The sequence below is a fragment of the Apis mellifera genome, linkage group LG9, assembly GCF_003254395.2.
Source record: "Apis mellifera strain DH4 linkage group LG9, Amel_HAv3.1, whole genome shotgun sequence".
In the NCBI taxonomy this organism is placed as follows: domain Eukaryota; kingdom Metazoa; phylum Arthropoda; class Insecta; order Hymenoptera; family Apidae; genus Apis; species Apis mellifera.
Genome location: NC_037646.1, coordinates 7,016,572 through 7,044,345, shown reverse-complemented (window position 1 = coordinate 7,044,345; position 27,774 = coordinate 7,016,572). Strand labels below are relative to the sequence as shown.

The window sequence follows — 27,774 nt, the reverse complement described above, 5'->3', positions numbered from 1 at the left end:
TCGTGATGTATGATATTCGCTTTATAAATAGAAGAAGATAGAGCGTGGAATGGTACGCGCGTAAAGTGTCGCAGTAGGACCGTCGTAAATTACCGGCCATTTTCTCTTATTCCGTGGCCACCGCCTCTGCCGTGCTTTCAAATTAAAAAAAAAAAAAGAGAAAAGAAAAAAGAGAAAGAAAGAAAGAAAGAAAGAAATAAAGAGAGGTAAAGAGGGGAAAAAAAAATATATTCGTGAAAAAAGTGTGTACATTTTGATAACGATGATACAAGCAAGTGGAGAAAAAGAGGAATTAACAAGAGAAAAGTGGAATTGATAAATATATAATAGAGAAAAAAAAGAAAAAGTAGAGAAATCGTTTTGATTAAATATTTTTCCGATTGGCTTAATGGAATTTAATTAAATCGGGGAATCGAAATGATTTTGAATTTGTAATTAACATGTTCTGATGAAGAATTCATCGGATTCTTCAGAGTGTATTCGCTGTTTGAACAAATCAAGTTTGCGTTTGTGTATCGAATCAAGAGGTAAAAAGTGTACAATCATTCAAGTACCTTTTTTTTTTTTTAAATTACAACTAATAATCAAACAAAAGGATCCTATTCAATATAAATATAATCGTTCCTTTTAATAGATAAATTATTGTACTCAAATTAAGAAACAAAATCAACAAAATGAAAAATAATTTATCTTCAACATTGATTCATTTTTCATTGATGAAAAATTTGCCCCTCTTCCTTCACTTTCTTCATATCCATATTACATTTTTACATGGACAAGGAGATAATAATTTATCAATCAATAATTTATCAATCTATCCATCCACTCTAAACAAAAAGAAACATAGAATAGAGAACATTTATACGACTTTAATATCCTCCTCCCATTTCTAATAATAATTTATAATTTACAATTATTATTACAAGTTTAATTAAACGTCGTGAAGCAAGCGTGTTGATCCATCTGAGCAAATTGTGATAATACTTAATTTATATATGGCCATCGTTCAAATATTATACCTGAAACGAAAAGTACGTTCCATTTTCCCTGGAATGGAAACCATGGAGGAGGAGCCATTCTTTGAGGTTCACCACGAGGAGAATCATGACTCGGTCGACACTTGATCGATTGAAATCGCGAATGGCGCGAGCAAAGAGTGAAAGCGGAAACGTGGAGGGTTTAGAAAAGTGTGTTGAGCAATTGGAAAAGAGAGGAGGAGAAGAAGGAAGGAAGGAAAAGAAATCGACATTATTTCTATCGAAAATTTGAAACGAGATGTTGCGAGGATGAAAGAAAGATAAAATTAAAATTTGTATTATCCATATTTTTGGATTTTCGTTTCCTCTTTTTTGGAAAATAAAATTATTGCGAAATTCAGAGTAGTTTTATCTTTCAACGAGAGATAAAAGAGGCGGGATAGATTGTCGTTTCATTTAATAAAGCGTGGCGAGCGAGCTGAAAGCACATCTGCTTATTTCAGCGACGCGAGTTTTATCGCTCCTTTATAATTTCAACCATTCTCCCGACTTAACCCGACCCGAGTCAGACGCTTGCTTTTGCTTTCGGATCCCACTTGCTTGCCAAGAATCCCCCCTCCCCCTCGAAAAGATACATCGCCCGCAACAATGCGCTTTAAAAAAACGCATATCCTTTCCATTCAATCCCTCCACAAATTCTTTTAACGCTGCTGTAACTTTGAATCAGACCAGATTATTTATTATTATATATTATATATTATATATAATATATTATATAATATATATTACATATTATTTATTATTATATTATTTATTATATATATTACATATATATATATATATTGGGTTGGCAACTAAGTAATTGCGGATTTCAGTTGAAGTTGATGACGACCTAATCAAAGCAATAATCGATTCGGATCGTCACAGTACAACTCGTGAGATTGCAGAGAAGCTTCGTGTATCGCATACATGCATTGAAAACCACTTGAAACAACTTGGCTATGTTCAAAAACTCGATACATGGGTTCCTCACGAACTGAAAGAAAAGCATTTAACGCAACGCATTAACAGCTGCGATTTGCTAAAGAAACGTAATGAAAATGATCCATTTTTAAAACGACTGATAACTGGCGATGAAAAATGGGTTGTTTACAACAATATCAAGCGGAAAAGATCGTGGAGCAGGCCACGTGAACCAGCTCGAACAACATCAAAAGCTGGTATTCGTCGAAAGAAGGTTTTGTTATCAGTTTGGTAGGATTACAAAAGAATTGTCTATTTTGAACTCTTACCACCCAATCGAACGATCAATTCTGTCGTCTACATTGAACAACTAACGTAGCAGTTGAAGAAAAGCGGCCCGAATTGGCAAATCGAAAAGATGTATTCCATTATGACGATGCAAGGCCACACGCATCTTTGGTCACTCGGCAAAAATTATTGGAGCTTGGTTGGAATGTTTTGCCACATCCACCATATAATCCTGACCTTGCACCATCCGATTACTTTTTGTTTCGATCTTTACAAAACTCCTTGAATGGTAAAAATTTCAATAACGATGATGATATCAAATCGTATCTGATTCAGTTTTTTGCTAATAAAAACCACAAGTTTTATGAACGTGGAATTATGATGCTGCCTGAAAGATGGCAAAAGGTCATTGATCAAAATGGGCAACGCATTACGTTAGAATAAAGTTATTTAGTTCCATGAAAAAATTATCTTTGATTTTCTAAAAAAAATCCGCAATTACTTAATTGTCAACCCAATATATGAGCAAAATTAAAATTAAATTTGTCATTAAATTTCACTCAACACTGAGTGATATGTTCTAACGAGTATCTCAACAATTTCAGAGTTAAGGAAGTCGAGAAACTTTTCAAAGTTCCATAGTGGAATTTTGTGATACGATCCCTGCTTTATATCCACATTGAATCTTGACGATCCTCGTGTCATAAGAGGCAAGGTTCTCGAACCTGGGATTAGCTATGGTCGCGCTCAACCGAAATTCGAGTACCTCCCCACTACGAGCCCTCCTTGTGGAACCTTATCGCAAGACATCAGGACTTTGATCCTAAATGTCTTGTCACGAACCCCAAACTTCCAACTTTCAACCTCGAACCGGTATCAGTTAAGACTCCGAGACCTCAAATCCCGGTCTCTAGACTTTGGTCGGTTAGTGTTTGCGCTCTTGGGCGTGGATATTCCACTTGGCCAGCGTCGTATGATGTCTTGCACACACACACACCCCAGCTAACCGCTCTATTTATTAGGGACAAGTTTTAAAGTTTCCTATTCTAAATCTGTCCAAGTCAATACCACAATGCTCCTACGTTCATTGCATGACACAGATTTAAATTTAAAATTCGTGTGACTCGATCTAGAAACCTTTATTACACAAATTAATTGTAAATATTCTATTCCATACTTGTTTTAAAAGATAAACGGCGTTGTTCAAGAAATACATAATAATAAAACGAATGTTTATTAAAACATATTCGTCCATTTCCAGTAATAAGGAATCGTACAAATTTTATGTAAATCATTTAGAAGATCTGAAGGATTGAAAGATTCCTTCAATTTCTTCTAATAAAAAAGAAAGAAGAAAAAAGTATTGTACAAAGTTTTTTAGTATTTTCAACATCTCCCAATTAATCGCGATGTCTGTGAAAGCTGGCCGCCCATAAACTTCCGCCGATGGAGCGACTCCGTGGATAAATGGCGGTTTGCACACTGTATATATATAATTCCGGTCCGAATAAGCAAGTTGCAGCTGCACCCTCCTACCCTAGTAAGAACGTTAAACGGCCGCACGAGGTCGGAATACGTAGTTCATCCGTTCCCCCAGTTTCTTTGGAGGAGTTCAACAGCGATATAATCGCGTTTGAGGGCCACCCGCCGATAAATCAAACCAGATGAAACAAGATGGCGAGGGATGTGCAATGGAAGGATGGAAAATTCTTCTCTCGAATTCTTTATTTATAATAATCCAGACGCGATTCGATTCTCCTTGTAAACGATCCAAAATTTTTCATTTCACTTTATTTCTTTAATTATCTTTAATCTTGTAGTGACTGGAACAATTGCATATTTATAGATCAGGAGAAGAATTGTAATACGGATTGAAGACGAACAAAGTGAAAATAAGGGAAAATAAATTCATCATCACGATATTACGAAAAACCTCTCGAAATCCTTTTAAAAATAATAACCCAACCCCTTTTTCTTGGACTTGATTATCCAAAAAACGAATCGTTAATTAAAATTGTTTTCCTAATCATGTTAATAAAATAAAATTATTAATAAAAATTCAATAGTAAATTTTATTTGAAATATTAAATTTATTGTTTATTAATTTGTTATTATAAAGAATTGTAATATAAAGAATTAGAATTGATATTACTAGTCCAATTACACCTTCTAGTTTATTAGGAATTGCTCGTAAAATAGAACATGCAAATAAGAAGTATCATTCAGGTTTAATATGTGTTGGACTATTTATTGGATTTGCAATTTTAAAATTATCTGGATCTCCAAGATGATAAGGAAATTGGAAATTAATAAATATAAAAATGAATAAAATAATATAAAATCCTATAAAAAGATCTTTAATTGAAAAATATGGATGAAATGAAATTTTATAATTATTAAAATTTGAACCAAGAAGATTTGATGATCCGGTTAAATGTAAAGCAAATAAATGAAGAATTACTATAAATAGAATCACTAATGGTAAAATAAAATGTAATGAGAAGAATCTATTTAATGTAGTTATTAATTGAGAATCCACCTCAAATTCATAATACAATTGTATCACCAATATAAGGAATTGTTGATAAAAGATTAGTAATAACTGTTGCTCCTCAATATGATATTTGTCCTCAAGGTAAAACATATCCTATAAATGCAGCTGCTATTGATATTAAAAGAATAATAATTCCAATACCTCATACACTATTATTTACAAAAGGGGAGGAAAAGAATAAAGAGAGGCAAGAAAGGAAGAAAGAAAGATAGAGATCCATCGATGAACCATCCCTCCTTCATCCTAAAGAGGATACACATAGGACGAGCTGTCATAAACTTGGCAAGAGTGTGTTGGGCACGTATGACGAAGGCCATCGCGATCCATACGTGGAGAATGGGCGAGGGGAGGGGGAGGAAAGGTCGAAGGAGGAAAATGCGAGTTACATTTCTTTCTCTTCGGTTCCCCAGGGATTCAATATTTCACCCGTTAGCGGCCGGCAACAGATCCTTGCGCTCCAAACTTTCCGCGAGAAAGGAAATTCACCCTTTTCCACCTGCGCTCCGCCATCCGCGTGTCCTTTCTTTCCATGTGTGGGTGGCTACTATCGAAAGTCTCGATGATAAGTGGTAATTTTCCATCGATTTTATGCCCGTTAAAGGGGAAAGGATGATTTAATTACAATCTTTCTCTTGGTTCCTAATTTTAGATTGGTCGAAGGTTTCTTGCGATTTTCCAGTGTTTTGAGAAAGGTGGATGATTACTTTTTCCAAATGGATTCGTATTACTCGAGAAATTTCTGTTTGAAAAATTCAATTTGAAAAATTATAAATGGTAACAGTTTGGAAAGTTTGCGGCATAAAATAGCAATTATTATTATACTACTATTATACTGTCTTCGTGAATACTTTGAATTTATCGAGGAACTTTCGAAAGATTTCTATTATTCCATAAGCGACGAGTGTGATTATAAAGTATCAACGTTTCTCGGGGACAAAAGTTGTTAAAAACTGTTTTACATATCTCTAATAAGAATTTTCCAAAAAAGGAAAAGAGAATTGTCGCGGAGATGGTTTCGATCGAAAAAAAAAAAAAAAAAAAAAAGAAACGTGAGATAACTGGAAGGAAGCAGTCCTCTTGTCTTCGATATGAGAATTTTTAAGTAACACGACTGCCTCATGATAAAGTCATATCGTGGCCATTATCCCGAGAGAAACTTTACGTGCACAGCCTTTGCGAACTTCTCTCGGGTGCTTTCAAGACAAGCACAAGTGCCCATAAAGATGGATAGATAAAATTGTAAACGTACCAACCTTCTCTCCGTGTCTCGTCTGTAATACGAGGACCTTACGTCTGTCGATGAATTCAGCACAAATGTTTAAAAAGAAAAAAAACATTCCGCTTCTTCTTTCCTTCCATTTCCAAAGAAAAAATTAGATCCTTTATTCCAAATTTCCATACTCTCAGCCTTCCAACATCGTATCCAAAAATAATATCCCCCATTCCATATCCACATTTGTCGATAAATTCAGCAGAAAAAAGGAAACATTCCTTCTTCTTTCTCCAAAGAAAAAAATTAGATCATATTTCTTTCAATTCCTATACTTTAAAACGTAACATTCGTCAAACTTATTCATCCTTTCCTTATCCAAAAAAAATAATATCCACATTTATCGATAAATTTAACAAAAAAAAAGAAAACATTCCTTCTTCTTTCTTCAAAAAAAAAATTAGATTATATTTCTTTCAATTCCTACACTTTAAAACGTAACATTCTTCAAACTTATTCGTCCTTTCCTTAAACAAAAAAATATATAAACAAAATATTCTTTATTCCATATCCATATTTGATAAATTCAGCAGAAAAAAGGGAAATATTCTTTCTTCTTTTTCCAAAGAAAAAAATTAGATTATATTTCTTTCAATTCCTACATTTTAAAATGTAACATTCGTCAAACTTATTCGTCCAGATCCTTTCCTTATCCAAAAAGAATAATATCCACATTTGTCGATAAATTCAGCAGAAAAAAAGAAACCATTCCTTCTTCTTTCTCCTCAAAAAAAAAAATTAGATCGTCCAGATCCTTTCCTTATCCAAATTTCCAAAAATAATATTCCACATCTTTCGACATAGATTTCCAAAACTCTATCCAACAACTTTATACATACATTCCAACTCCTTTCGTCAATCATGACCAATCACTTTATATCCTTTCCATTGAAAAAAAAAAAAAAAAAAGAAGAGAAGAAACTACATCGAGGACACAAGGACGAAGACTCCTTCCCCGTCTCCAAGGCATTCCACGCCTCAACACCCTCCGCCAAACGTCATAAATCACCCAAAGAAGAGGAAGAGACCTCGTGCTTACCTTCCATTAGAAAAATTTGGAACCCGAAAGTGGAGAGAAGCAGCTCTTCCAGCAGCTCGTCGGCATTTCGAGGAAAGAGTTGCCATGGGGGGGGGGGGGGAGGAGGACACACGCGGATGAGCAACGTGCGGTGCGCGGACGTTACACGTGTGTGAATGCGGTGTGGCGCACGACGGAGCACTGTATCAGTGCCGGTAATTTCGCCACGATGCACCGGACGTGGATCACGGGCGGAAGATAGATGACATTGTTTCCTGTGTCCCTCGAGAGGGTGGGACGAAGACGAACAAAAGCTCGTTGGCGAAGAGAGGGAGGGGCGCGATCGACAGAGACCCGTTGGAAACGGGGCGAGTCGATGATACCTGAGGGGGAGGGGGTCGAATTTATACAACGAAAGTTTTTAGGGATACTTTTGTCTCTTGGGTGTTTTATCATAGCTTGAGGTGTAATTTTATATCTTGGAGGAAAGAGGGTTTGATTGATTTTCGAAAAATTAGAGAGATGTTTGGAGAGAGTAAGGATTATTAATTCCAATAATTATCATTCAATTCTATCGCGATGATAATTACTCCATTGTTCCAACATTCTGAAAAAGAAGAAAAAGAAAAACACAATTATTAAAAAATCTTCCATTCGTAGAATTTATAGAAATTTCAATAAGTAAAACTTTAATACAAAATAATAGGAATTCACAATGAATTTCTAAAAATAATTGTATCAACAATTTATTTATCATCTCCTGTAAATATTAATTATATACGAAATTTTGGATCAATTCTATATTTTTAATAATCCAAATTATTTCTGGATTTATTTTATCTATACATTACTGTGTACAAATATCAATATTGCATTCAATTACTAATATTATAAAAGATATAAATTCAGGATGACTATTCCGTTTAATTCATATAGAAATGGAGCATCATTTTAGTTTTATACTTTTTAATTTTATATTAGAATTATATAATATATTAGAAATATATTATATCATATAAATTACACTGAGGAATTATAATTATTCTTTTAATATCTATAACAGCTACATTCATATATATTACCTTGAGAGCAAATGTCATATCGAGGAATACACAACACAAAAAATATTATCACTTCTGCTACGTCCACTATCGAAGAATAATACAAAAAGAAAGAAAGGAGACAGATAAGTAATCACCAGTAGCATCGGCCAGCATCGAAGCAATCGCAAAAAGCTCTCGTGCACACGCGAAGACGACGATCGACGATGGGCAAGATAAAAAAAAAGGCTTCTGGGCGAGGAGGAGGAGGAGAGAGCGAGGGGAAGAAAAATAAAACAGCTTCTCTCCGGTTTCACCCCGGTGAGATCGTCATTTGTCGCGTGTCTAGCAGGACGACAACGACGACGACTACGACGACAGGGTGGCACTGAGGGTAGGGGGTTGATAACAATGATAATGACGATGACGAGCAGGAACGAGCGAGCGGCTCGAATGACAGAGTCTGCGGCGTCGAGTGAACTGCGCCAGCAGAAACAATGCCCGCTGAATTTCCGCTCCGATTATTCCCCACTGTGCGACGCATAAAACGAGCGCCGAATCTGATACGTGTCCCCATCTCTCTCTTTCCATTCCTCTTTCTCTCGCCCCCCCTCCGACGATGAATTTCGAACGAACGAACGGTTTTCGATTTCGAGGATGACGCGAGGATTCGATGGATCGCGAGTATTTCGAACGGGCGTGAAATCGAAGGTAGCCGTGGTCTTGGAAGAGGAGAGAGAGAGAAAGAGCGGAGAAAGGGTATCGGTTTGTATGGTTTAATTGTGACGGAAGTGTAGACCAAGAGGAGGGGGGATGTGGCGTGTTCGGGACGGTGTACCAACTTGTTGGATCGGTGTTTGAAGACTGGGATGAATGGGATGGATATCGAGCTGGATTCAATGGAAATGGTTCGTGTTAATGAGGAGAGTTTTGATAGATGTGGCAGGTTCAACAATTTCCTCGTTATGGTGGTTAATGATTCGTGTACGATGATCTATTTATTTATTCCTTAGTTTCTTTCGAAACATGGATATATTAAAGTGCAAGTAGTGGCGAGTAAAAAGTAATTTCTATTTATATACGTAAACGGATTCAATTATCCAAGAACGTAATCCAAGATTAGATCTTACAGCCTTAACAATCTTACAATATCCCCGAAATATTCCATTCCATTCCAACAAAGAGGTCGACCACGGTTCTGCGCAATTCCATTGCACGACAAATTTCCATTACCATCGCCGTATCTTCAACACCGCGTATCCAACCTATTTTCTTACATCCTCGATTCTCGCAATTTCGAAACGCGCGTAACCCACTTCCAACAAGCGTAACCAACCGGAAATAACCGTGGAGCCCGCTCGACAAAAATCCACCAAAACTTGCTTTGCACCTGGACGCTTCTAAAAGATTCCCTTCGAAAAAAGAAAGAAAAAAAAAGAAATACTCTGTATATCTCCCCGATGATTCACGGTTCTCGCACGATCCTCGAGATCACGTGGAAGCCGTTCGATCGTAAATCTTCTTCTCGAACAGACATAAATCCACGATTTTTATTTCTTCTTCTTCTTCTTCCTCCTCCCTTCTTCCTTCTCTTTTATCCTTAAAATATTATATATGAGGGGGTTAGGCTGTCGCGAGGAAAGCGTCGCGTAAGAAACTCGAGGTCCAAGTGAATTGGCCAGGTTGATGAAGACGGGGAGTCGTAGGCGAAATTTAATTCGTTATGGAGCGAAAGGGTCGGATGATAAATGGGCCGAAATTTTTAAAAACGGGAAAAATAAACGAACGGGTTTTATATCGGGGTTCAGGAGGGGAGAGGGGAGGCTTTAAGCACGCTCTATCGGCGTAAAATGCTCGAGCACGTTTGCGAACAATGCGAGTCGTAAAGAGCGACCTCTCATTGGAAACGAAATGTTCTCTCGTTTTTATGTTCTTCCTCTGTGCTTCAACCCCCTTTTTTTTTCTTCCTTTTTTTTTTTCTTTTTTTTAAGCAGAAAAAGTGAGAATTTTTCGTTGTTCCGGAGTGTGGGTTGGTTCGAACGAATGTTTGGGAAATGTTGAGTAGTTTTCGTTTTGTTTAATTGTTTTCGGTGGAATAACTTTTTTTTTTTGGCGATATATTCTTTTGTTCGGGGATTAACGGGTAGATTAATTAGAGGCTTTCTTTCTTTCAGCCACGATTTTTAAAGTAAATATATTAGTAGTTATTATGCTCAAGTTTAATTAATTCGCTTTTGAGATGCTGTTTCGCACGCTGTTCCTGTCCGCTCTGTAAATGTTTATGCATTTTACATTATGCATTTACAATTTTAATATTCACATTTACAATTTATATATACAATTTTTTTTTTAGAGAGAGAATGTTACAAGTTACAACGCTGTCGTGAAAATTTTCCACAAAAAATTCTCTTGAAGATTAATTTCGGATGGATTTTTCATCTAAAATGTCAAAATGTTAAAGATAAAAAATAATATCACCTCGTGTGTTACAGGGATAACGAACGGAATCATTTGTGCTTCAATTTACTCGATCTGATTAAGAGGCAAAGAGGATTGTACTGTAAAATTCGATGAATCGTTGCTTTCATATCACTTTTCTTGGAACGTGTCCTGAATTGCTTCACGCTTATGCGCGCTAATTTTGCGGGACAAAGCGTTGTTTGTTGTTCGACGTGTACACGATATTCTTGACTTTAATCACGTAGAAAAATGTAAAGGGAGATCGCCACGCTTATCGGGATAATTCGATGAATAACATTGAAATTGAAAAAAGAAAAAAAAAAAAAGGAATTTTCGATCGTGGAAGAGACAATATTTTCTCTTTCTCGATAAATAAATAATTGTCAATCTCTATCTTTTTTTACATATATTGGATTATAGATTCGATTTAAATCTTCATAGTATTAGTTTTTTTATTATTCTTTTACTTTAATACATTTAAATTATCTCATTTAATTCCTGTAATATTTTAGAGTTTCAAAAAAATTGGTAAAAAATTAAAAAATTTTTGCTTTCAAATATTAAAAAAAAAAAAAACTAACTATTAAAACTAACTATTATTATTTGGTATATTTATTTCATTAAATTTCTTGAATAAAGCTTTTATGGAATTTAAATTATCATTCTGAATATAAATTATATAAATTCTAAATTATAATTTCCATTACTGAAATTTTAATTATTAAAATTATTAAAATTATGTGGTCATATGCAGTTATGTTGAATATATAATTAAAATATAATATAAAATTTGATATTATATGAATATACAAATAATTATTTTCCAAATTTTTTTGAAAAATAATTTTGAAATACGAAAACAGGACATTTAGTGACATCTATTGGATTTTCAAAATATTAACGAACAAAAATATTATTCTATCGATAATATCACATACTACATTATCATTCAAGTTATTTTATATTTTTGTCGTAAGAGGGCTACAGTTTCCTGTTTCTTTTAGTTCGTGATATACATCCGGTACGTTTTCTAGTGTCAGATTCTCATATTTATTATTTAAAATATGTTAAATTAATTAAATTGACAGATTAATAATAGTTATAAGTTGTTATTAATTGTTTCGTGATATCACGTAATAATTCTCATTGTTATATTTGATATATTTTTTATCGATCTCAATGGATTTAGAGAATCTATCTTTGCATGGCATTTTCAGCCGTATAACAACAAACGCGTGTATTTTGTTATAATATATCAATACTTTAATGTTAAATTGTTTTCTGAGAATCTTTTTAAAAAAACTTGTATCAAAGACATTTCTGTTTGACGTTAAAGTGAAATTTTGTTTTGTTTTTTGTCTACAATTCGAACATTACCTTATCATAACCTAAAACATCGTATTAATTTTAGAATTTGTTTAATATATATCGTTATTTCTCGTTACAATCGAAGCTTGATTTTTTTAAACAATAAAATTTATCGTAATATAATTTTATGCTTTATAAAGTTCGTATTTTTTTTTTCTATTAGAAATGGCAGACACACCTGCTGAACCAAAGTCTAAAACGAAAGCAACTAAGAAACCGAAAGAGAAGCCAGTAGAACCTCCTCCTTTAAAAAAGAGGCCTTTTAAAAGACACGGACGTCTTTATGCTAAAGCCATTTTTACTGGTTACAAACGTGGATTGCGTAATCAACATGAACACACAGCACTTCTTAAAGTTGAAGGAGCTAGAGATAAACAGGATTCAAATTTTTATGTAGGAAAACGATGTGTTTATGTATATAAGGTAACTTTCCTTAATTGTTTTCCTTAAATTATTTTATTTGAATTTAATATTGTAGTACAATATTAAATGATATAAATTGGATATTATTTTCATTGTAATATATTGATAATTTACAGGCAAAAAATAAGACACCTGTTCCTGGAAAGAAAAGCAGGAAAACAAAAGTTAGAGCTATTTGGGGTAAGGTAACCCGACCGCATGGAACTAGTGGTTCAGTACGTGCTAAGTTTAAGAAAAATCTACCAGCTAAAGCTATGGGTCATCGTATCAGGATTGTAAGTTGTTTAATAATTTGACTACTTACATGCAACATGTAAATGAATTTGCCAATGTTTCATTATTTTGTTACAGATGTTGTATCCCAGTCGGATATAAAAAATTATTATTGTATAAAATAAACAAATAAATACCACTTTGGTACTAAATACCAGTTTCACTTTTTTTCCTGCTAAATATATTTATTTTTTCATTTTGTGTTTTTTAAAATATGAATATTAATTTATTTTATTTCATATTTAATATTAAAAATTTATGCTATTACTTGTATTGATTTTGATAAAATCTTATTTACGTATTTTTAAATGAAAAACATAACCTTAAATTTCATACGCGTAATATATTAAATTTTCCAGTTTAAATTATACAAATATTTAAAAATTTTTTAAAAATTAATAATAATATTAAATTTTTTTAACAAAAATGCAACATACCTATATAAATTAAATAAGAATTTAATATTGATTGCACAAATTTGAAAGGAAGCCATTTTCTGTCATGTACGTATAATCTACCTACACACGGAAACCTCAAAGTTCAATCTCTGCGTTGAAATACGCACAATACTAACTTACTATCATACCCAAATATTGCATGGTGTTTAATATTCTCGATGTAATCGAAGTAAATATCGTGAGTTATTCGTTTCATTTTACGGGAGAAAAAAAATTTTCTCCTAACAGTGTCACAATGCTACAATCGTTAATCTAAACAAACTATAAAGAAAGGGGAACAAAGATGATGTTTTGCTGTTTGAGAAATTGTTTTGACGGCCTTGGCTTTGCCGCAACTCAAACACCGAAGAGAGAACCAAATCCTATATCTTTAGACACGTCTTATATGGGTAATTTTTAATTTTAATCTTGAAATGATTTTAACAATATATTTAAAATGTGTTAATCGTATCGTCGCATTTACATATACTGTATGTTCACATTCCTAAAGATAAGGTGTGCATTTAGTGTTTCTAATGATTTATTAATATTATGATAAATTTATTTTCGTATATTCTACATTAATGTTAAAAATTTTTTTGAAAACTACAAAAACAATAATTAAGAAAAATATTAAATTGGTGCAGGACATGAAGTTGTGATAGTAAAAAATGGTCTAAGAGTATGCGGTCGTGGTGGTGCCTTAACAAATGCTCCTCTTGTCCAAAATAAAAGTTATTTTGAAATAAAAATACAACAAGGTGGTATATGGGCTATTGGATTGGCTACAAGATCCACAGATCTCAATATTACTATTGGAGGAAATGATAAAGAAAGTTGGGCTCTTAATTATGATTCTATTATAAGGCATAATCAACAGGAAATACATAAGATTCAAAGTTCGGTTCAAGAAGGAGATATTATAGTAAGTATAATTATAATAATTATAAGGCATTTTCAATTTAAAAATTAACTATTTTTTATTTATCAGGGCGTATCTTATGATCACATAGAACTTAATTTCTATTTAAATGGAAAACCAATAGGTGCTCCAGTAATGGGCATAAAAGGAACTGTTTATCCAGTACTTTATGGTAATTTATTGTAATTTAAAAAAAAAAGAAATTTAATGTTTTAATAATTAATATTTTAAATAAGAAATGATTTTTCTTTATAGTGGATGATGGGGCCATTCTAGACTTAATTTTGGATAATTTTATTCATCCTCCACCTACAGGTTTTGAAAAAATCATGTTGGAGCAATCATTACTCTAGCAAAAAATATTATTACATAAGTATCAATCTTTTTATTCCTTGACACTAAAAGCATTTTATGTCCATTCTATATTTCTCTAACATAAAATATGGAATCAAAAATTGTTCTAATTTAGAAAGAAATTCATAAAACATAATTTTATGAATAAAAAATATTTCTCTTAATAATAATGTACAAATATATTTAATTAACGATTGCAAAATAAACATTTTAATTTATATCTCGCCTACATCATTCTTTTCAATTGCATTTTTAAAATAATGTTTACAAAAATAATGCTTACAATATACTAACAACATATGTAACATGAATTAATTTTTGTTTTAATTTGGTATATTGTAAAACAACCATATTTCTTTTATATAATTGTTTAATAATCAAATAACATAATTTTAAATATGTGTACAACTTACATATAATATTTTTATATAATATATATATTTATATATATATGTCTGTATAAGATTGTATATAATATTGTATACACAACAATTTATTGTTCCTTAATGATTTAATGGTATGGTATATACACTGGCTTACATAAGGTACCATTGGCTTAGGCCTATACTTTACTTTATTAGGCTACTGTCATGGCTTTTTGTTTTCATTATTATTTTTTTCATTATTATTTTTGTTACAACTTAATTTCATGCTAAAAATTTCATATTACATATTTATTAAAGCTAGGCTTTCATTCACACTAATCCAATGAGTATGTGCTCATTTTTTACAATGCTCACAATGTAAATACTTAAGTAACTATCAATCTCATAAATGTTTACAAATAGTCACAAGCATTCCATTGCATACGTAATGAGAAACATTTCAATATGTATGATAAAAAATGGCAGAGATAAGTATATGTAATTATTGAAACTAAAAATTAATAAAATAGTAGACAATGATTCTAAATATGTTAATTTTAAAATACTGCACACCCTGTGTGATTTAAGTTCGATTATTTCTGAATTGTTTGGAAATCTTAACATATAATAAAGGCAAGTACGCGAAAATAGCGATATATTGCTAAATCTGTGTTTCTGTGCATCAATTGCTTAAAAGATTGTTTGTGTTTCACCCAAGTTCAATATTGTATCTATAATATATTATTATTGTACCTATAGTATATTAAGTGGAAAGATAATAAAGTATATCTTTCGACTTAATATAATTATAATGATCACTTCATTTAAGAACATATAAAAAATTTTCCTTTTTACAATTGCTTGAATATGCTCTCTGCTCTTTTCATAAAAACTTATTAAATCTTTGGTCCTTAATGTTACTTTTAAATGATCATTATTGTTAATAATATTATAATGCTTAATATTATATATATTTGTAAATATAGATTGTTCATAAATTGCTCACTTTTGAGTGGTAATAATATCAAATTAATTTTTACATATATTTTCAAATAATGTTCCGAGAACATTATAATTAAAAAATCAAATTGATACTATTATCATCTACAAATTAACTAAAAAATATATTTAATATAGGTTGAGAAAGAAGAAGCCTAAAATTTATGAACAATAAAATGATATATTTTTCTAATTAACATAAATCATTTGTAATAGCAAAGCTAAAAATAACAGATCAATTTGTTTTATATCACTGATGGCACTCATTTTACAATTTAACTTATAATATAAGTATGGTAATCATAGAAGATCAATAATATACGTTAAAAGCCGCGTATTCACCGGCAACTTAAAAAATTATAAATATTTGTATTTAATATACAAATGTACTTATGATGATTCACTTAAGATGTTAACTAAAATTCAACATTTGCCGAGATAAATATTGAATAATATGAATATATTCGAGAACATCTATTATTAATCAATTGATAAAAATCAATATTTTAATATTTTTTTATTTCCATTGGACGCAAATAACGAATTTCAATTCGATGTATGGCAATCATAAACGTTTGCGGATATTTACGTTCATGTATGCCATGTATTTCTACCAATCATCAAAGAGTTTATGGATTATGGATTATTTACGTAATTGGTGAATACGTAGTTAAAGAGAGCATTTGCATTTTGCTTCGTAATGATTTAATGTTAGTTAGTTATATATATCTAATATATAAAGGATATATTACATTTATTTCATGACTGAATGATGTAAAATATTTTATAATGGTAACCCATCGAGTCTTATTGCACGTATGATTTCAACATATTAAATGTAATCTTTTCAATGTAACCTACATTTTTAATCAATCAATAGATTTTATTAATTTTTTCAAATTCATTAAAATGTAAATTTGATACTTTCAATGTTTTTGTGTGCATTATAATAAAAAATAAAATTATCGAAAGAAATATAATAAAAATGATACTTGTGAGCATTTAGACTGTTAAATAATCAGTATCTAAAGGCCCTTACACATTGAAATATATTGTAATCGATTCAAGCGATGGGTTTAAGTTAATGATTCACATGATATTGAAAATGATAAAATAATATTTCAGTCTCGCGAAAACCATTGACTTAAACCCATCGCTTAAGTCGATATATGTGCATCGCAATATGTTTCAAGATCTGCAGGCTGCTTAATATTAAACACGTTTATCCAATGACCATTCGTTCCAACATTCACATGAACATTTTATCACTTAAACTATATAGATCGCTTTTATTAAACCTAATACCACTTCATTCAAATAACACTGCAAATGATTCTATTAAAAAATATAGATTTTTAGATATATTTACAAAATTAATTTGTAATATTTATCCTTCCATTGAAAACCACTATAAATAGAGATTTTTATACATGTATTATGTCACTTTTATTATCTTTTTCACATATTAATTAGGAATATAAATTGTGATTTAATTTGTAACCTTTGATATAAGTTTAAAGCAAGAAATATTTCATTAAAAATTTTTTCTAAATAGAAAAATCTATTACTTATTATTTTTTTAAATAATATTTTATAATTTGCAATAAAATAATTATAAAATTTACAATACGATATACGATACATATCGAAAGAAAATTTATTGTTACGAATTATTAAAATTCGTAAATATGAATATATTATTATGCATATGATCATAAAAATAAGAAATTTAAATAAAAAAATATGCTTTATAATATTCATATCAATAATTTTAGCTACTAAATTATGAAACTAATTTTTATCACGTTTGAGAAACAAATAAATATAAAATATTGAGTATCATATAAAATACTACACACTTATATTTTTGCAAAACATTAAAGTTAATAGCTTTTTTTAAAATGTAAGTATACGTTTAAGAAATAATTATAATATTTTTTCCTAGAATTGACTTTTTAACATAGATTAAAAAAATCTGTAAATTACACCTACATGTAAAAAATAATAACTTTAACAAAGATTAAGCTTAACCATGACATTCTAAGCAAAAATTGCATTGAATGGAAGAACTTTCTTTAAAAAAAGAAAATTTTATGTATATTTTAAAAATCATAAAAAAAATTTGTGTAATTATACATATATCTTTTTATATATAGCTATTGAAAGAGGATCTAAAGGTTATTTCAAGATCCTCTCTGAGCTCTCTTTGGTCTTATCCACAATATTTTCTATAAACACTTTTGGTAAGTTCCATGCAGCAAATGCATGTAATAATTCTATGTAAAAGACATTTTTTCTTTCAAGGATGATTCCCTGAGATGCTCAGATTCAGAGCAACATTTAATTTGCTTAGCTATGAATGCAAAGCATCAATAATATTTATCATTAACATACTTACATATCATTCAACATCTGTAGTATCTTCTATAACAGAATCCCAATTGAATTCCGTTGCACTTTGCCTAGAAGGTAATTCCCCAAGGTGTTGAAATCGTTGTACAAAGTATGGATCGCGATCTTTAAGTCGTTTGAATCTTTGAAACGCAAGATTCTTTGCGAAATCATAAAGTTCCAGATCCAGTCTGTTCAATCTACGCACAGCATCTAACTGTTCCACACTTAGAGTAGCCATTGTGGCAGCGCTCAATGTCGCGTTATGTTGTTCAAATGCAACGGCAAATCTCATTCCAAATGTTTCTTCAAAGGAATATTGTCCCACCTATTCGATTTTAATTTAATTTTATAATATTTACGCACAATTTATGCATTTATGACAATATAATAAATAAACGAACTGTATGTAAAAACTTTGAATAATGTAGTACATTTCGCGAAAAAATTAAAAAAAATATATATATAAAGCATACAAATTTAAAACGAGGAACAAGATTTTTTATATGAAATTCTGCTACAAAAATTATTTTTAAATATATAGTGCATTCACATAACTAAATTTAAATAAAAAAAACAACAAAAGTTTAAAATTTATTAAAGTTTATAATTATTAAAAAGAAAGTTAGAAAAAACAGTATTTATTTTTTATGGTAACATATATTTTGACTTATGGTAATATATATTGACAAAGAATTTCCATTTGCATTATAAATTTAATTTCATATTTTTATACGATTCAAAAATAACAATTTATATCAAATTTTTCCCTAATATTAATAGATAAAAAAATTATTTGAATATATTCTACAAACATATTAGTATTTTATATAAAAAAATATGTGAATATTTGTTTTAAATTGGCAAAGGGGAAATTGAATGATATTAAAGAATAATATTCAAATAAAATTATCAGATAAATAAATAAATTTATATAAATTAATTTATTTATTTCATCTTTTGCAATCAATATTCAAATAATTTTTTTTATTTTTCAATTTATTAATTTCATTTTTGTTACGAATATATTAAATGCAATTAATAATAATAATGTAAAAATATTATTTTTAAATATAAATATATTTATTAAAATAAGAAAAATGCCTTTAAAACTAAAACGGTAAAAGCGTGGGATGTTTAGCATATTCAACGTCCATGTACGGGTGGGCAAGACAAATATTTACATTAAGAGCTACTTTCCAACAGATGATTCTTTGGTATAACATAAAATGTCTTGTTAATTCAGACGGATCAAGCAATTTAGAAGAAAATAATTTTTTCAAAATTTGAAAAAATTGATGAATAAAAATTTATAAATAAATCGAAGCATACAAAATTAATAACATTAATGCTAAAATAAAACAATTTTAAACAATATTCTACAATATACAATACCAGAATATATAATAAATGCAATCAATACACAATTAAAAAATAGTTATTAAAGATTAAAGATCATAATTTTGAACTTAAGATATATATACACAAGTATATGGAACATGCGCAACATGTATTAATTTAAATTATAAATCCATAATTTTTTACCCATGAAACAGACAGCATTATTAATAATGCAAGCAACATATGCACACAATATAAAAACTTGCATATATTTACATGCACTTAGTTATCAATAAAAAAAATTAATTCTTACTTTTTGATATTCAGTCAACATGAAGAAAGGCATGAATTGCAAATTGTGCTTAGCGCTAGCCAACATGAGACGATCTCTCTCCAAACTGCTGAGTGTAGAATTGTAACAACCAACAATTGATAGATCAGCCAACATTCTTGTTTGACGATTGCTTGCCAAATTATATGGACACGCCATGAACTATATAAAGAATAATATTATGAAAAGGGGATTTAATTTTTAAATAAAATCTCGTTTTATAATTATATTTTTCTATATTATATATTTTTCTTCACTTCACTTTTTAATATATACATATTTCATATATAATATATACATATACATCTATTATATTCAATATAAAATATTTAAATATTTAAAATACTTAAATATTAAATTATAAATACAAATATATTTATGTTTTAAATTATTATATCAATAAAATAAATGTTGTTTTCATAGGAGAAAATATATCTATACAAAAGAAAAAAATTATATCTATCTTAGAGAAGAAAAAGACAAATAAGATAAGGAATAATACTTATCTTAATGTGTTTCTACATATAAAAGCCTTTTAGATAACATAATATTATATTCATTAAAGAAATCATTGTTATGGATTCATGGAAAATATAATATACAAAGATATTTTCAAATTGAATATTATTTAATATTCAATATATGTATATTATTGAATATGAAATTTATGATATAATATTACCTGTTCTAAAGAAACTCCTTGCCAACTAGAACCAGGATAACATTGTGGTATATTTGCTTGAGTTCCTCCACACCAATGACGAGCTCCTCTCCAGGTTGCTCCTCTTTGTACATGTCTAAATTCAGACAAATATCGTGCAACAGGATCCCTTATTATAGTTATATAAAAGTATCTACGTTTTATTCCATCCCCCTCAATTTTATTTAACTCAGTATCAACACAACTAGTTAATTCTGTCCAGTCAGCATGTAGACCACATTTCCAACCAGTGGAATATCTTGAAAAAAGCCAATTTTCATTGCGATTTGGACGGAAACAAAAACAACGCTTGCGTCTTCTTTGACAAGAACATGGTCTTTGTAGATCTAGATCTCTAACTAAATGTTTTCCAAATAGGGTACCTCCTGTAACAAAAAAATTTTTAAAAATTGACAAATATTTTCCAATATATTAGAAATTTGTTTTCAAATTTTAATTTTAATTAATTTTAATTTTTTCTTGTCATCTTATATATTTATATTGAAAGTTTAAGCAAATATTTATGATATGCATATTCTATTACGTATCTTGATAAAGAAAATCTTATGGGAAGCATACATGTGGAAAACAAAAAGGAAATACAGATATGCATGCATAGCATATTAAACAAAGCAACATCCCTGAATTGTTCTTTCTCCTTCTAAGATAGAGCTTGGAGGTTTCACAGTGCCTGATGAATAATGCAAAGATTCAGTTGTACAATGGTCAGAAGGGATGTTGCATTGTTTTTATTAAGCTATAGGATTGGTTGGTATTCATTCAAAGAAATCAAGATACAAAACAATCAAAAAAATATGTTTATGCAAAAATTCTAGATTATTTCACATATTATATTATGTAATTCATTATATTTCAATATTTTTATTAAAAATAAATGATCAAATTAATTGAATTTCAATTAATATATAAATTAATATAAAATTATGGGAAAAAATTTATATCAAGAAACAAAAAAAAAAATAAATATTTTCCAAATTAAAATTTTATTCTAATAAAAATTCCTATTGCATATTTTTCATAACTTATAAAACAACAAAATTGATATATGAATATTTCAAAAAAAATCTGAATTAAATAATAACGCAAATTTTACTTGCCAGTCTTCTGAATATGCAAGAAAACGATGACATCGTGACCATTGATATCAAACTGGAAAGTATCATTGGTAAACACGTCGTCGTAACCAAGGCTTCCCTGAATACTCTGCAATCTAAAAGCAGGATGTACCGAGAGCAGGCCATTTTTGTCGAATTCGACGGAGACGGAAGACAAACCGGAGCCGGGACCAGCGGATAGACCCTCGGACAATCTTACGGACTCCTTGATCTCGCGGCTTGTTAAAGCACATACGTGATCGGGACAGAAGTAGCCGAGATAAATGATGCCCGTGAGCGCGAGAAATAAACATATCCCTACAACGCTACGTAGCCGAGTCCTCCGTGCTCGTGATTCCATCGTCGCGGACCTCTCGCATAAATTGTCCTTTATCAGGACCGAGAGTTCGCTAACGCCTTCTTCGCTTGACCGTCTGCCCATTATCGTACCCCATGTTTTTTCTTACCACTAAACACACCACGTACCGCTCACTAATGCGGTCTGACCAAAACTACGCTCCCAACGAACGTCGGCCATGACAGATACTATCCCTACCATGCACCTTGTCGTATAGTCGCCCACCCGCGGTTTTCTTACGGAACATTGTCTGGTATTCGTCTGTAACAGTTTCTCAAAGTGAAGTGGGGAGATCAAGAGTTTATTTAAAAGTGTGAACTACGAGAAGTGTACAAAGCTGTAACCGTCTATACGTATATATTTATGTTTTATTACAGTGCGTCTATTTAAAGAAATATTTCGTCCTTTTACATCAGGATTTTGGTAAGTTTTACAAGTTGTATACAATGAAAGATTATTTTTGAAAACAATAATGATTATAATTATCTCTTTTCGTTTATAATAAGGAATAAAATGTATATATTTTTTACTTTTAAATCATTAAATATATAACATTCTTGTTTGAATTAATTTAAAAGCAATGTGATAGAAGATTATGCGTAATAATCTTACGTTTCAATTTATAAAAATTTAATCATTATTTATATTATTTATGAAAATTTTGATACAAATTCGATATTTTCTTGTTTAAACATTATAATTATAAAAAAAATAAGTTTTAAATATGTAAAAATTTAAAATTGTCGATATATTTATATTACCGCCTTTTTTGATTGCTCTGAAGTAAGTTGCAATACCGACAAAAGCAGTTATATATTGGATTACTTCAGATCATAGTCGTATACTTATTATAACCTAATTTTATCTGTCAAATTTTATAAATTTACTGTCATATATATAAATATTATCATTTATATATATTTGTGGTGTAAATTGAAGTTATTTTAGTGGAATTCTTAAATTTTCTCAAGTAAGTAATGTCGCATAATGTTATAATATAATATTTATCACAAATTTTTTTAATTTATTTAAACTCTACTACATTATTGATTTATTAACAATATATAAAGTAATATTCGTTTTATTATTAATTATCATATATGCATTGATATACATATGTAAATGTATTAAATTACATAAGCTAATTAAGATAAGTATGTATCATAAATTGTTAAAAAAAACTTAATATATTACGTATTCATATATTTAAATAATAATACATTAATAAAAAAATATATAATTATTTTATTATTCTGTTTTTTAAATATTTAGAATGGCAGCTATTGAATTGTTAGAAGATAGAGTTATTGAATTGGAAAAAAAAATATATGGACTTGCAAAGAAAAAAGAAAATAATGATACATTGGAAAATCCCGTGATAGATAATATCTTGCATGTAAATACATTAGTTTCCTCTGCAATGTCAGGAAGAGAAAAAGCAAATCTAATGATAAAGCGATTACCAGAATTAAATACTTACTTAGATCCAATAATTGAAAGTTCAGAAATTCCTATAGAGGCCAAGCTTCAATTATTGTTAGCAATGGCATCAGAAATAAAACAAAATCATGAAATGTTAAAACAAGTGCAAGAATTAACACCTGTATTAGAGACTGATCGTCTAAGAAATGTACCAGAATTAACAAACAAACTCAATGATTTGAATTTATCTTATCTTAAATTATATGAAGATACTCAAGGATTAAATAATCATATAAATGAAGTTTTTTCCAAATATAATGATGTAATAACTAGTATTTCTAAGTCATTAATTACTATAGATGCTATTGTAACAACAGCTGAAATTGCAGCAATGCCCAAGAAACAATTAGATTAAGAATTTATTGTATAAATAACAAAGAATTATTTATTGTATAAATAACAATAAAATTATTTATATTTAAAATAAGAAAGCTTAAAATTCATTTAAAATACATTTATTTTTTATCTTAGCATATAAAAATACTTATGCATTCATCAATGACTATGCATACATAAACATATTTTATTATTGTATTTCTTCATAACAATGTATTTTATTAAAATACTTATATATTATATACATTTATCTCCTATCTATTTTTTATCCTATTCTATTGTTCATTTCAGAAATCCCTTTTTACGATTTCTGAGACAAACTATTTATTATCGAATAATCAAATATATTTATTCAATGGTCTCTTGTTTCCAATAAATATTTTCATTTTGCTGCTACTTTTTGTAATATCTAATAACTGGATTTACATAAACAATTCATGCAGACATTACACTAATCAGTAATACTACACCTCTGCTAATATTTCTTTGAGATAGTAAACTAGAAAGTGTATGTCAGCATAAATCTGTTAGATACAGTTGTTACACGAAACTTGTTGGGTATTCAGCAGAATAAATGAATGTGTTAAATTGTTTTACATATTTGAATACTTGTAAAACAGCATTCTTAAGAGACCTAATTTCCTAAACATGTAAAAAAAAAGTCTCTTACAATGTTAAGCATATTAAACAGTCACTTTATACAGTATTTACAAATAATCTTAATTGTAAATATCTTGTATCGCCAATTATGTTATCTCCGTCATTTTTTCATTTTCTGCGAGCACAATTTGCCACAAAATATTACAATATTAATTATCGTAAAGATATTTAAAAAAAAAAAAAAAAAAAGAAATCATTTAACATTTAGGACGTATTTTTCTGATGCAGAACGAATTATGGCCGCGATTACGTATTGCTATCTATCAAATCCGCGTTCTTCGCATTTAAATAGGAACATATTGTAAAAAACAAAGACGGATATAAATTAAGTACATTGTTTTTGTTTTATAAATTTCAACTTTCAGGAACTTGTGCACTCAATAGTTCCTTTTCGACTCATTTAATTTATTCGTTCGTTCATTTATTGTATTGTTATGATCAATTCGTACGAATTAAAAAAAAAAAAAAAGAAGAAAAAATTCATCTAATGTTCGCGTATTCTCGTGGAAAGAACGAAATCACGTTATAGCGCTTTAGCTTTGCGTTTGCAAAGCAGGTACGGAATTTCGCAACCAAGATAACGCAGGTTCCACGCTCGAATAAATTGCTGGATGACCTCTCGAACATCTGCTGTGATGACTTAATAGACCCTGAATTTCCCATCTGACCGATCCTCCTCCAGATTCACACATTAGAGGTGCTCCTTCGTCGTTCTACAAAAGAGAAAAAAGAAAAATAAGAATAATAGAATAAATTAATCGCTCACAGAATTGAAATTAATCATTCAAGAACTGATAAATGAAATTTATCTTAAACTTTGCACACATAATTATGATTTAACAATAGAACGATAGGAGGATTAAGAAATGGACTTAGAAAATTGCAGGAAAGAGGCAAGAATCTTACGTAGCAAGGTCCTTTATTCGTATCAGTGAATCCAGCGCATATATTGTCCTTCGTGATGAATCCTGCATAGTGAGTGGTCGCATTGCATTCTTCAATATCGTACGTTGGCAATGGCAGGAAGTTGAGGTACTTTTGTAAATCGACCTCACCGTTCACAGAAAATCCCCATCCAGCCATCACGCATATCTGTCTCGGCTGGAATTGCTAAAAGATAACCACATATTTTAAACACTCCTTCGCTAATATCTCTAAATATTCTTGGTACCAAATATTTTCTTAAGATACAAACCTGTATAGGATGTTTCGGAAGGCAGATGGCGCTGACATTCCTCGAGAAAGTTAAAGGCTTCTCTAATTCCACCAATGCGATATCATTGTTATACAAGAATTGATTGTACTTCACTTGAGGATAAGGAATGATGTTCCTTACAGGATGTGCTTTAAGCAGATTTTCACCGGTGAAAAGCTGCCATCCATTGCTCTGCTTATATCTAAGAAAAGAAAAAGGAAAAAAAAGACAAATATATCTCCCAATATTCAAAATTTCAAGATTTAAAATATCGTTTCGAGAATTATATCTAATCAACCAATCGACTACAAATTCCATTCAAAGATTCATAAGATTAATTTTCATTTTTTTCAATCGATCTCGATATTCACCTGTGGATGCAGGAATAACTGGCAAGCACGTGCATAGGGCCCAATATGCTGGCCGTGCAAGCAGCGCCAAGTTTAGGTTCCTTCAACAGAGCCACGCTGGACCATTGTCCTTCGCTGGCCGGAGTTCCACCGACCAATCTCGCTGTTGGTCCTTCTCCATAATCGGATCCGCAAGAAAATTCTTGGCAAGTGACTTGCACGACTTTGTCAGATACGCAGAATTCGACTTGCTCCAAATTCGTGACCAACGGGGCATGGTGATTGGGATTCGCCTTTAATCTGAAAATCTTCTGAGTTTTGTCCCTCGTTTGGAACTCTGTGCTCTCGGACCCGGCGAATCCTAGAGATTGGCAATAAGAGGTACTGAATTCCTCGCTCCATCCATCGGAACAAACGAGACGGTATTCGCCGTTGTATTGTCTGAAAAGAGAGAAAAGTTCCACTTATTTTCTTTTCTTTCTTTTTTTTTGTTGCAGAAGTTTATTTGCGAGATTAATCTTTCTCGCTATAAGTAACAATAATAATCGTTTTGTAGAAATTTTTTTTCTACAAATTAAATAAGCTGATTAAAAGAACGACACTGGAACAGTCTGATCTGTATCAAAACCTTGAAATGTAATTGCGAAGTAGAATTTTATGTTAATTAGTTTTAGACGATGATAACGGAAGAATTAGGAAATAGAGGAGGTTAGTAAGATTTCTCTCCAAGTTAATTAAACATCGATAAGAATAGATATGATTTGATTGACGCAATAGAATTATGCGAAAGAAATGATAAGAATATTTTAAATGGCAGAGATATCGTTTCATTTCAGAATTTTAATCTTTAAATTTGACGATTGTTTCATACGCACCTTACTTTCAGTAAAGGACTACTCGATTCTTGGCCACCAATGCTCCCCGCGTTATCCTCTTTCTGTCCATCCGTTCCAAACCTCTTCTCTGCAGTCACGTTCGCCCCGCTCAAACAGCCCCACTCGTCAGAATGATCGGGGCAGTGTTCTATTCCATCGCATACCTGGTTTTCAGGCACGCATCCCCCTGTTTGACACTTGAATTGATCGAGGCCGCAATCGCACAAATTTTCGTCCTCTCCGTTCGCGCATTCGTCGACCCCGTTGCAATGCCACGTCAAGGGTATACACCATTTCTCGGTCGGGCAGAGATATTCGTCGTTTCCACAACTTTCGGCGCAATTGTACTCGTCCCGATGATCCTCGCAATCCGGCCGGCCGTCGCACTGCCAGATGCCAGGAATGCATCTTCCTGAAATTACAAATACAACAGTTCTTATTCTCTCTATAATAAATTTCCAAGAAATTATCAAGTTACGAATAGACGAAAGAAGAAAGAAGCAAGGGATTAATTTTAGAAACGTAAATAAATCAAAACAACTATCTTAACTTCGAATAGATGTTGGATTTTAGACGATATCGATGTAAAATATGACATTTGTGAAATGGATTAAGTGGATTGTCAGTACGTTGTTAGATAAGACGAGAATAGAAGCGATTAATTATACCATTAGACGACTTCGAGAAGCATCCGCTAGCTCTAAATAGTTGGAAAGATTAAGCAATTTGCTCGAACGATAAGTATTTGACACCGATAACCCGACAGGAGAGAAAACATCTCGCCGCGGTCGATATATCGGAACATTCCTAGCTCGATTGCGAAATCCTGCATTAAACGGGATCCCATTAAATCGAGCGTGTATTATGTCACGTTTTTCCTTTCACTTCTTCTCCCCCTGTGATGATAATTCGCCTTCTGATTTGCATGC

General features: G+C 30.8%; 5 protein-coding genes across 11 annotated transcripts in view; 3 read left to right on the top strand and 2 right to left on the bottom strand.

The window, feature by feature from the left end:
- Positions 1 to 11,521: 11,521 nt before the first annotated feature.
- Positions 11,522 to 12,797, top strand: LOC409599 (60S ribosomal protein L35a). Of its 2 annotated transcripts, none has more exons than XM_006561665.3 (4): positions 11,522 to 11,591; positions 12,102 to 12,361; positions 12,478 to 12,636; positions 12,713 to 12,797. In XM_006561665.3, exons 2-4 carry the CDS (start codon positions 12,104 to 12,106, stop codon positions 12,734 to 12,736), a joined length of 441 nt encoding a protein of 146 aa, XP_006561728.1. In that variant the 5' UTR covers positions 11,522 to 11,591; positions 12,102 to 12,103; the 3' UTR covers positions 12,737 to 12,797. The 2 variants fall into 2 exon arrangements, with proteins under 2 accessions (XP_006561728.1, XP_006561729.1); XM_006561666.3 differs by lacking the exon at positions 11,522 to 11,591 and adding an exon at positions 11,683 to 11,703.
- Positions 12,798 to 13,132: 335 nt separating this feature from the next.
- Positions 13,133 to 14,448, top strand: LOC409600 (SPRY domain-containing protein 7). Its single transcript, XM_393103.7, has 4 exons — positions 13,133 to 13,481; positions 13,719 to 13,996; positions 14,063 to 14,165; positions 14,249 to 14,448. Exons 1-4 carry the CDS (start codon positions 13,376 to 13,378, stop codon positions 14,344 to 14,346), a joined length of 585 nt encoding a protein of 194 aa, XP_393103.2. The 5' UTR covers positions 13,133 to 13,375; the 3' UTR covers positions 14,347 to 14,448.
- A 3,473-nt stretch (positions 14,449 to 17,921) lies between these two features.
- On the bottom strand, positions 17,922 to 22,170 carry LOC412762 (heparan-sulfate 6-O-sulfotransferase 1-B). Its single transcript, XM_396215.7, has 4 exons — positions 21,593 to 22,170; positions 20,457 to 20,860; positions 19,757 to 19,936; positions 17,922 to 18,430 (listed from the first exon to the last, which is right to left on the bottom strand). The coding sequence occupies exons 1-4, from the start codon at positions 22,029 to 22,031 to the stop codon at positions 18,113 to 18,115; spliced, it is 1,341 nt and encodes a 446-aa protein (XP_396215.1). The 5' UTR covers positions 22,032 to 22,170; the 3' UTR covers positions 17,922 to 18,112.
- A 95-nt stretch (positions 22,171 to 22,265) lies between these two features.
- Positions 22,266 to 24,276, top strand: LOC102656311 (dynactin subunit 3). 2 transcript variants are annotated; one of them, XM_016913979.2, is made up of 2 exons: positions 22,266 to 22,370; positions 23,220 to 24,276. In XM_016913979.2, the coding sequence occupies exon 2, from the start codon at positions 23,221 to 23,223 to the stop codon at positions 23,782 to 23,784; it is 564 nt and encodes a 187-aa protein (XP_016769468.1). In that variant the 5' UTR covers positions 22,266 to 22,370; position 23,220; the 3' UTR covers positions 23,785 to 24,276. The 2 variants fall into 2 exon arrangements, with proteins under 2 accessions (XP_016769468.1, XP_001122103.1); XM_001122103.5 differs by lacking the exon at positions 22,266 to 22,370 and adding an exon at positions 22,679 to 22,917.
- LOC412763 (cardiomyopathy-associated protein 5) overlaps positions 23,869 to 27,774 on the bottom strand; it is a 69,683-nt gene continuing 65,777 nt past the window's right edge. For all 5 annotated transcript variants that reach the window (XM_006561660.3, XM_006561661.3, XM_006561662.3 and 2 more), the window contains 5 exons: positions 26,846 to 27,257; positions 25,992 to 26,411; positions 25,621 to 25,822; positions 25,332 to 25,535; positions 23,869 to 25,138 (listed from right to left, as the gene is read on the bottom strand). In XM_006561660.3, the coding sequence (XP_006561723.2) occupies positions 24,959 to 25,138; positions 25,332 to 25,535; positions 25,621 to 25,822; positions 25,992 to 26,411; positions 26,846 to 27,257 (1,418 nt within the window). In that variant the 3' untranslated portion in view covers positions 23,869 to 24,958. The remainder of the gene's footprint in view (positions 25,139 to 25,331; positions 25,536 to 25,620; positions 25,823 to 25,991; positions 26,412 to 26,845; positions 27,258 to 27,774) is intronic.

What these genes read in the sequence shown, in the direction of transcription:
- LOC409599 (XM_006561665.3), top strand. Translation starts at nt 12,104, where the DNA reads ATGGCAGACACACCTGCTGAACCAAAGTCTAAAACGAAAGCAACTAAG. An exon ending in GATGTGTTTATGTATATAAG is followed by an intron (nt 12,362 to 12,477) that starts GTAACTTTCCTT and finishes GATAATTTACAG; the next exon opens with GCAAAAAATAAGACACCTGT. An exon ending in TGGGTCATCGTATCAGGATT is followed by an intron (nt 12,637 to 12,712) that starts GTAAGTTGTTTA and finishes ATTTTGTTACAG; the next exon opens with ATGTTGTATCCCAGTCGGAT.
- LOC409600 (XM_393103.7), top strand. Translation starts at nt 13,376, where the DNA reads ATGATGTTTTGCTGTTTGAGAAATTGTTTTGACGGCCTTGGCTTTGCC. An exon ending in TTTAGACACGTCTTATATGG is followed by an intron (nt 13,482 to 13,718) that starts GTAATTTTTAAT and finishes AAATTGGTGCAG; the next exon opens with GACATGAAGTTGTGATAGTA. An exon ending in TTCAAGAAGGAGATATTATA is followed by an intron (nt 13,997 to 14,062) that starts GTAAGTATAATT and finishes TTTATTTATCAG; the next exon opens with GGCGTATCTTATGATCACAT.
- LOC412762 (XM_396215.7), bottom strand. Translation starts at nt 22,031, where the DNA reads ATGGGCAGACGGTCAAGCGAAGAAGGCGTTAGCGAACTCTCGGTCCTG. An exon ending in CTTGCATATTCAGAAGACTG is followed by an intron (nt 20,861 to 21,592) that starts GCAAGTAAAATT and finishes TTTTTGTTACAG; the next exon opens with GAGGTACCCTATTTGGAAAA. An exon ending in TGTTGACTGAATATCAAAAA is followed by an intron (nt 18,431 to 19,756) that starts GTAAGAATTAAT and finishes AAAATCGAATAG; the next exon opens with GTGGGACAATATTCCTTTGA.
- LOC102656311 (XM_016913979.2), top strand. Translation starts at nt 23,221, where the DNA reads ATGGCAGCTATTGAATTGTTAGAAGATAGAGTTATTGAATTGGAAAAA.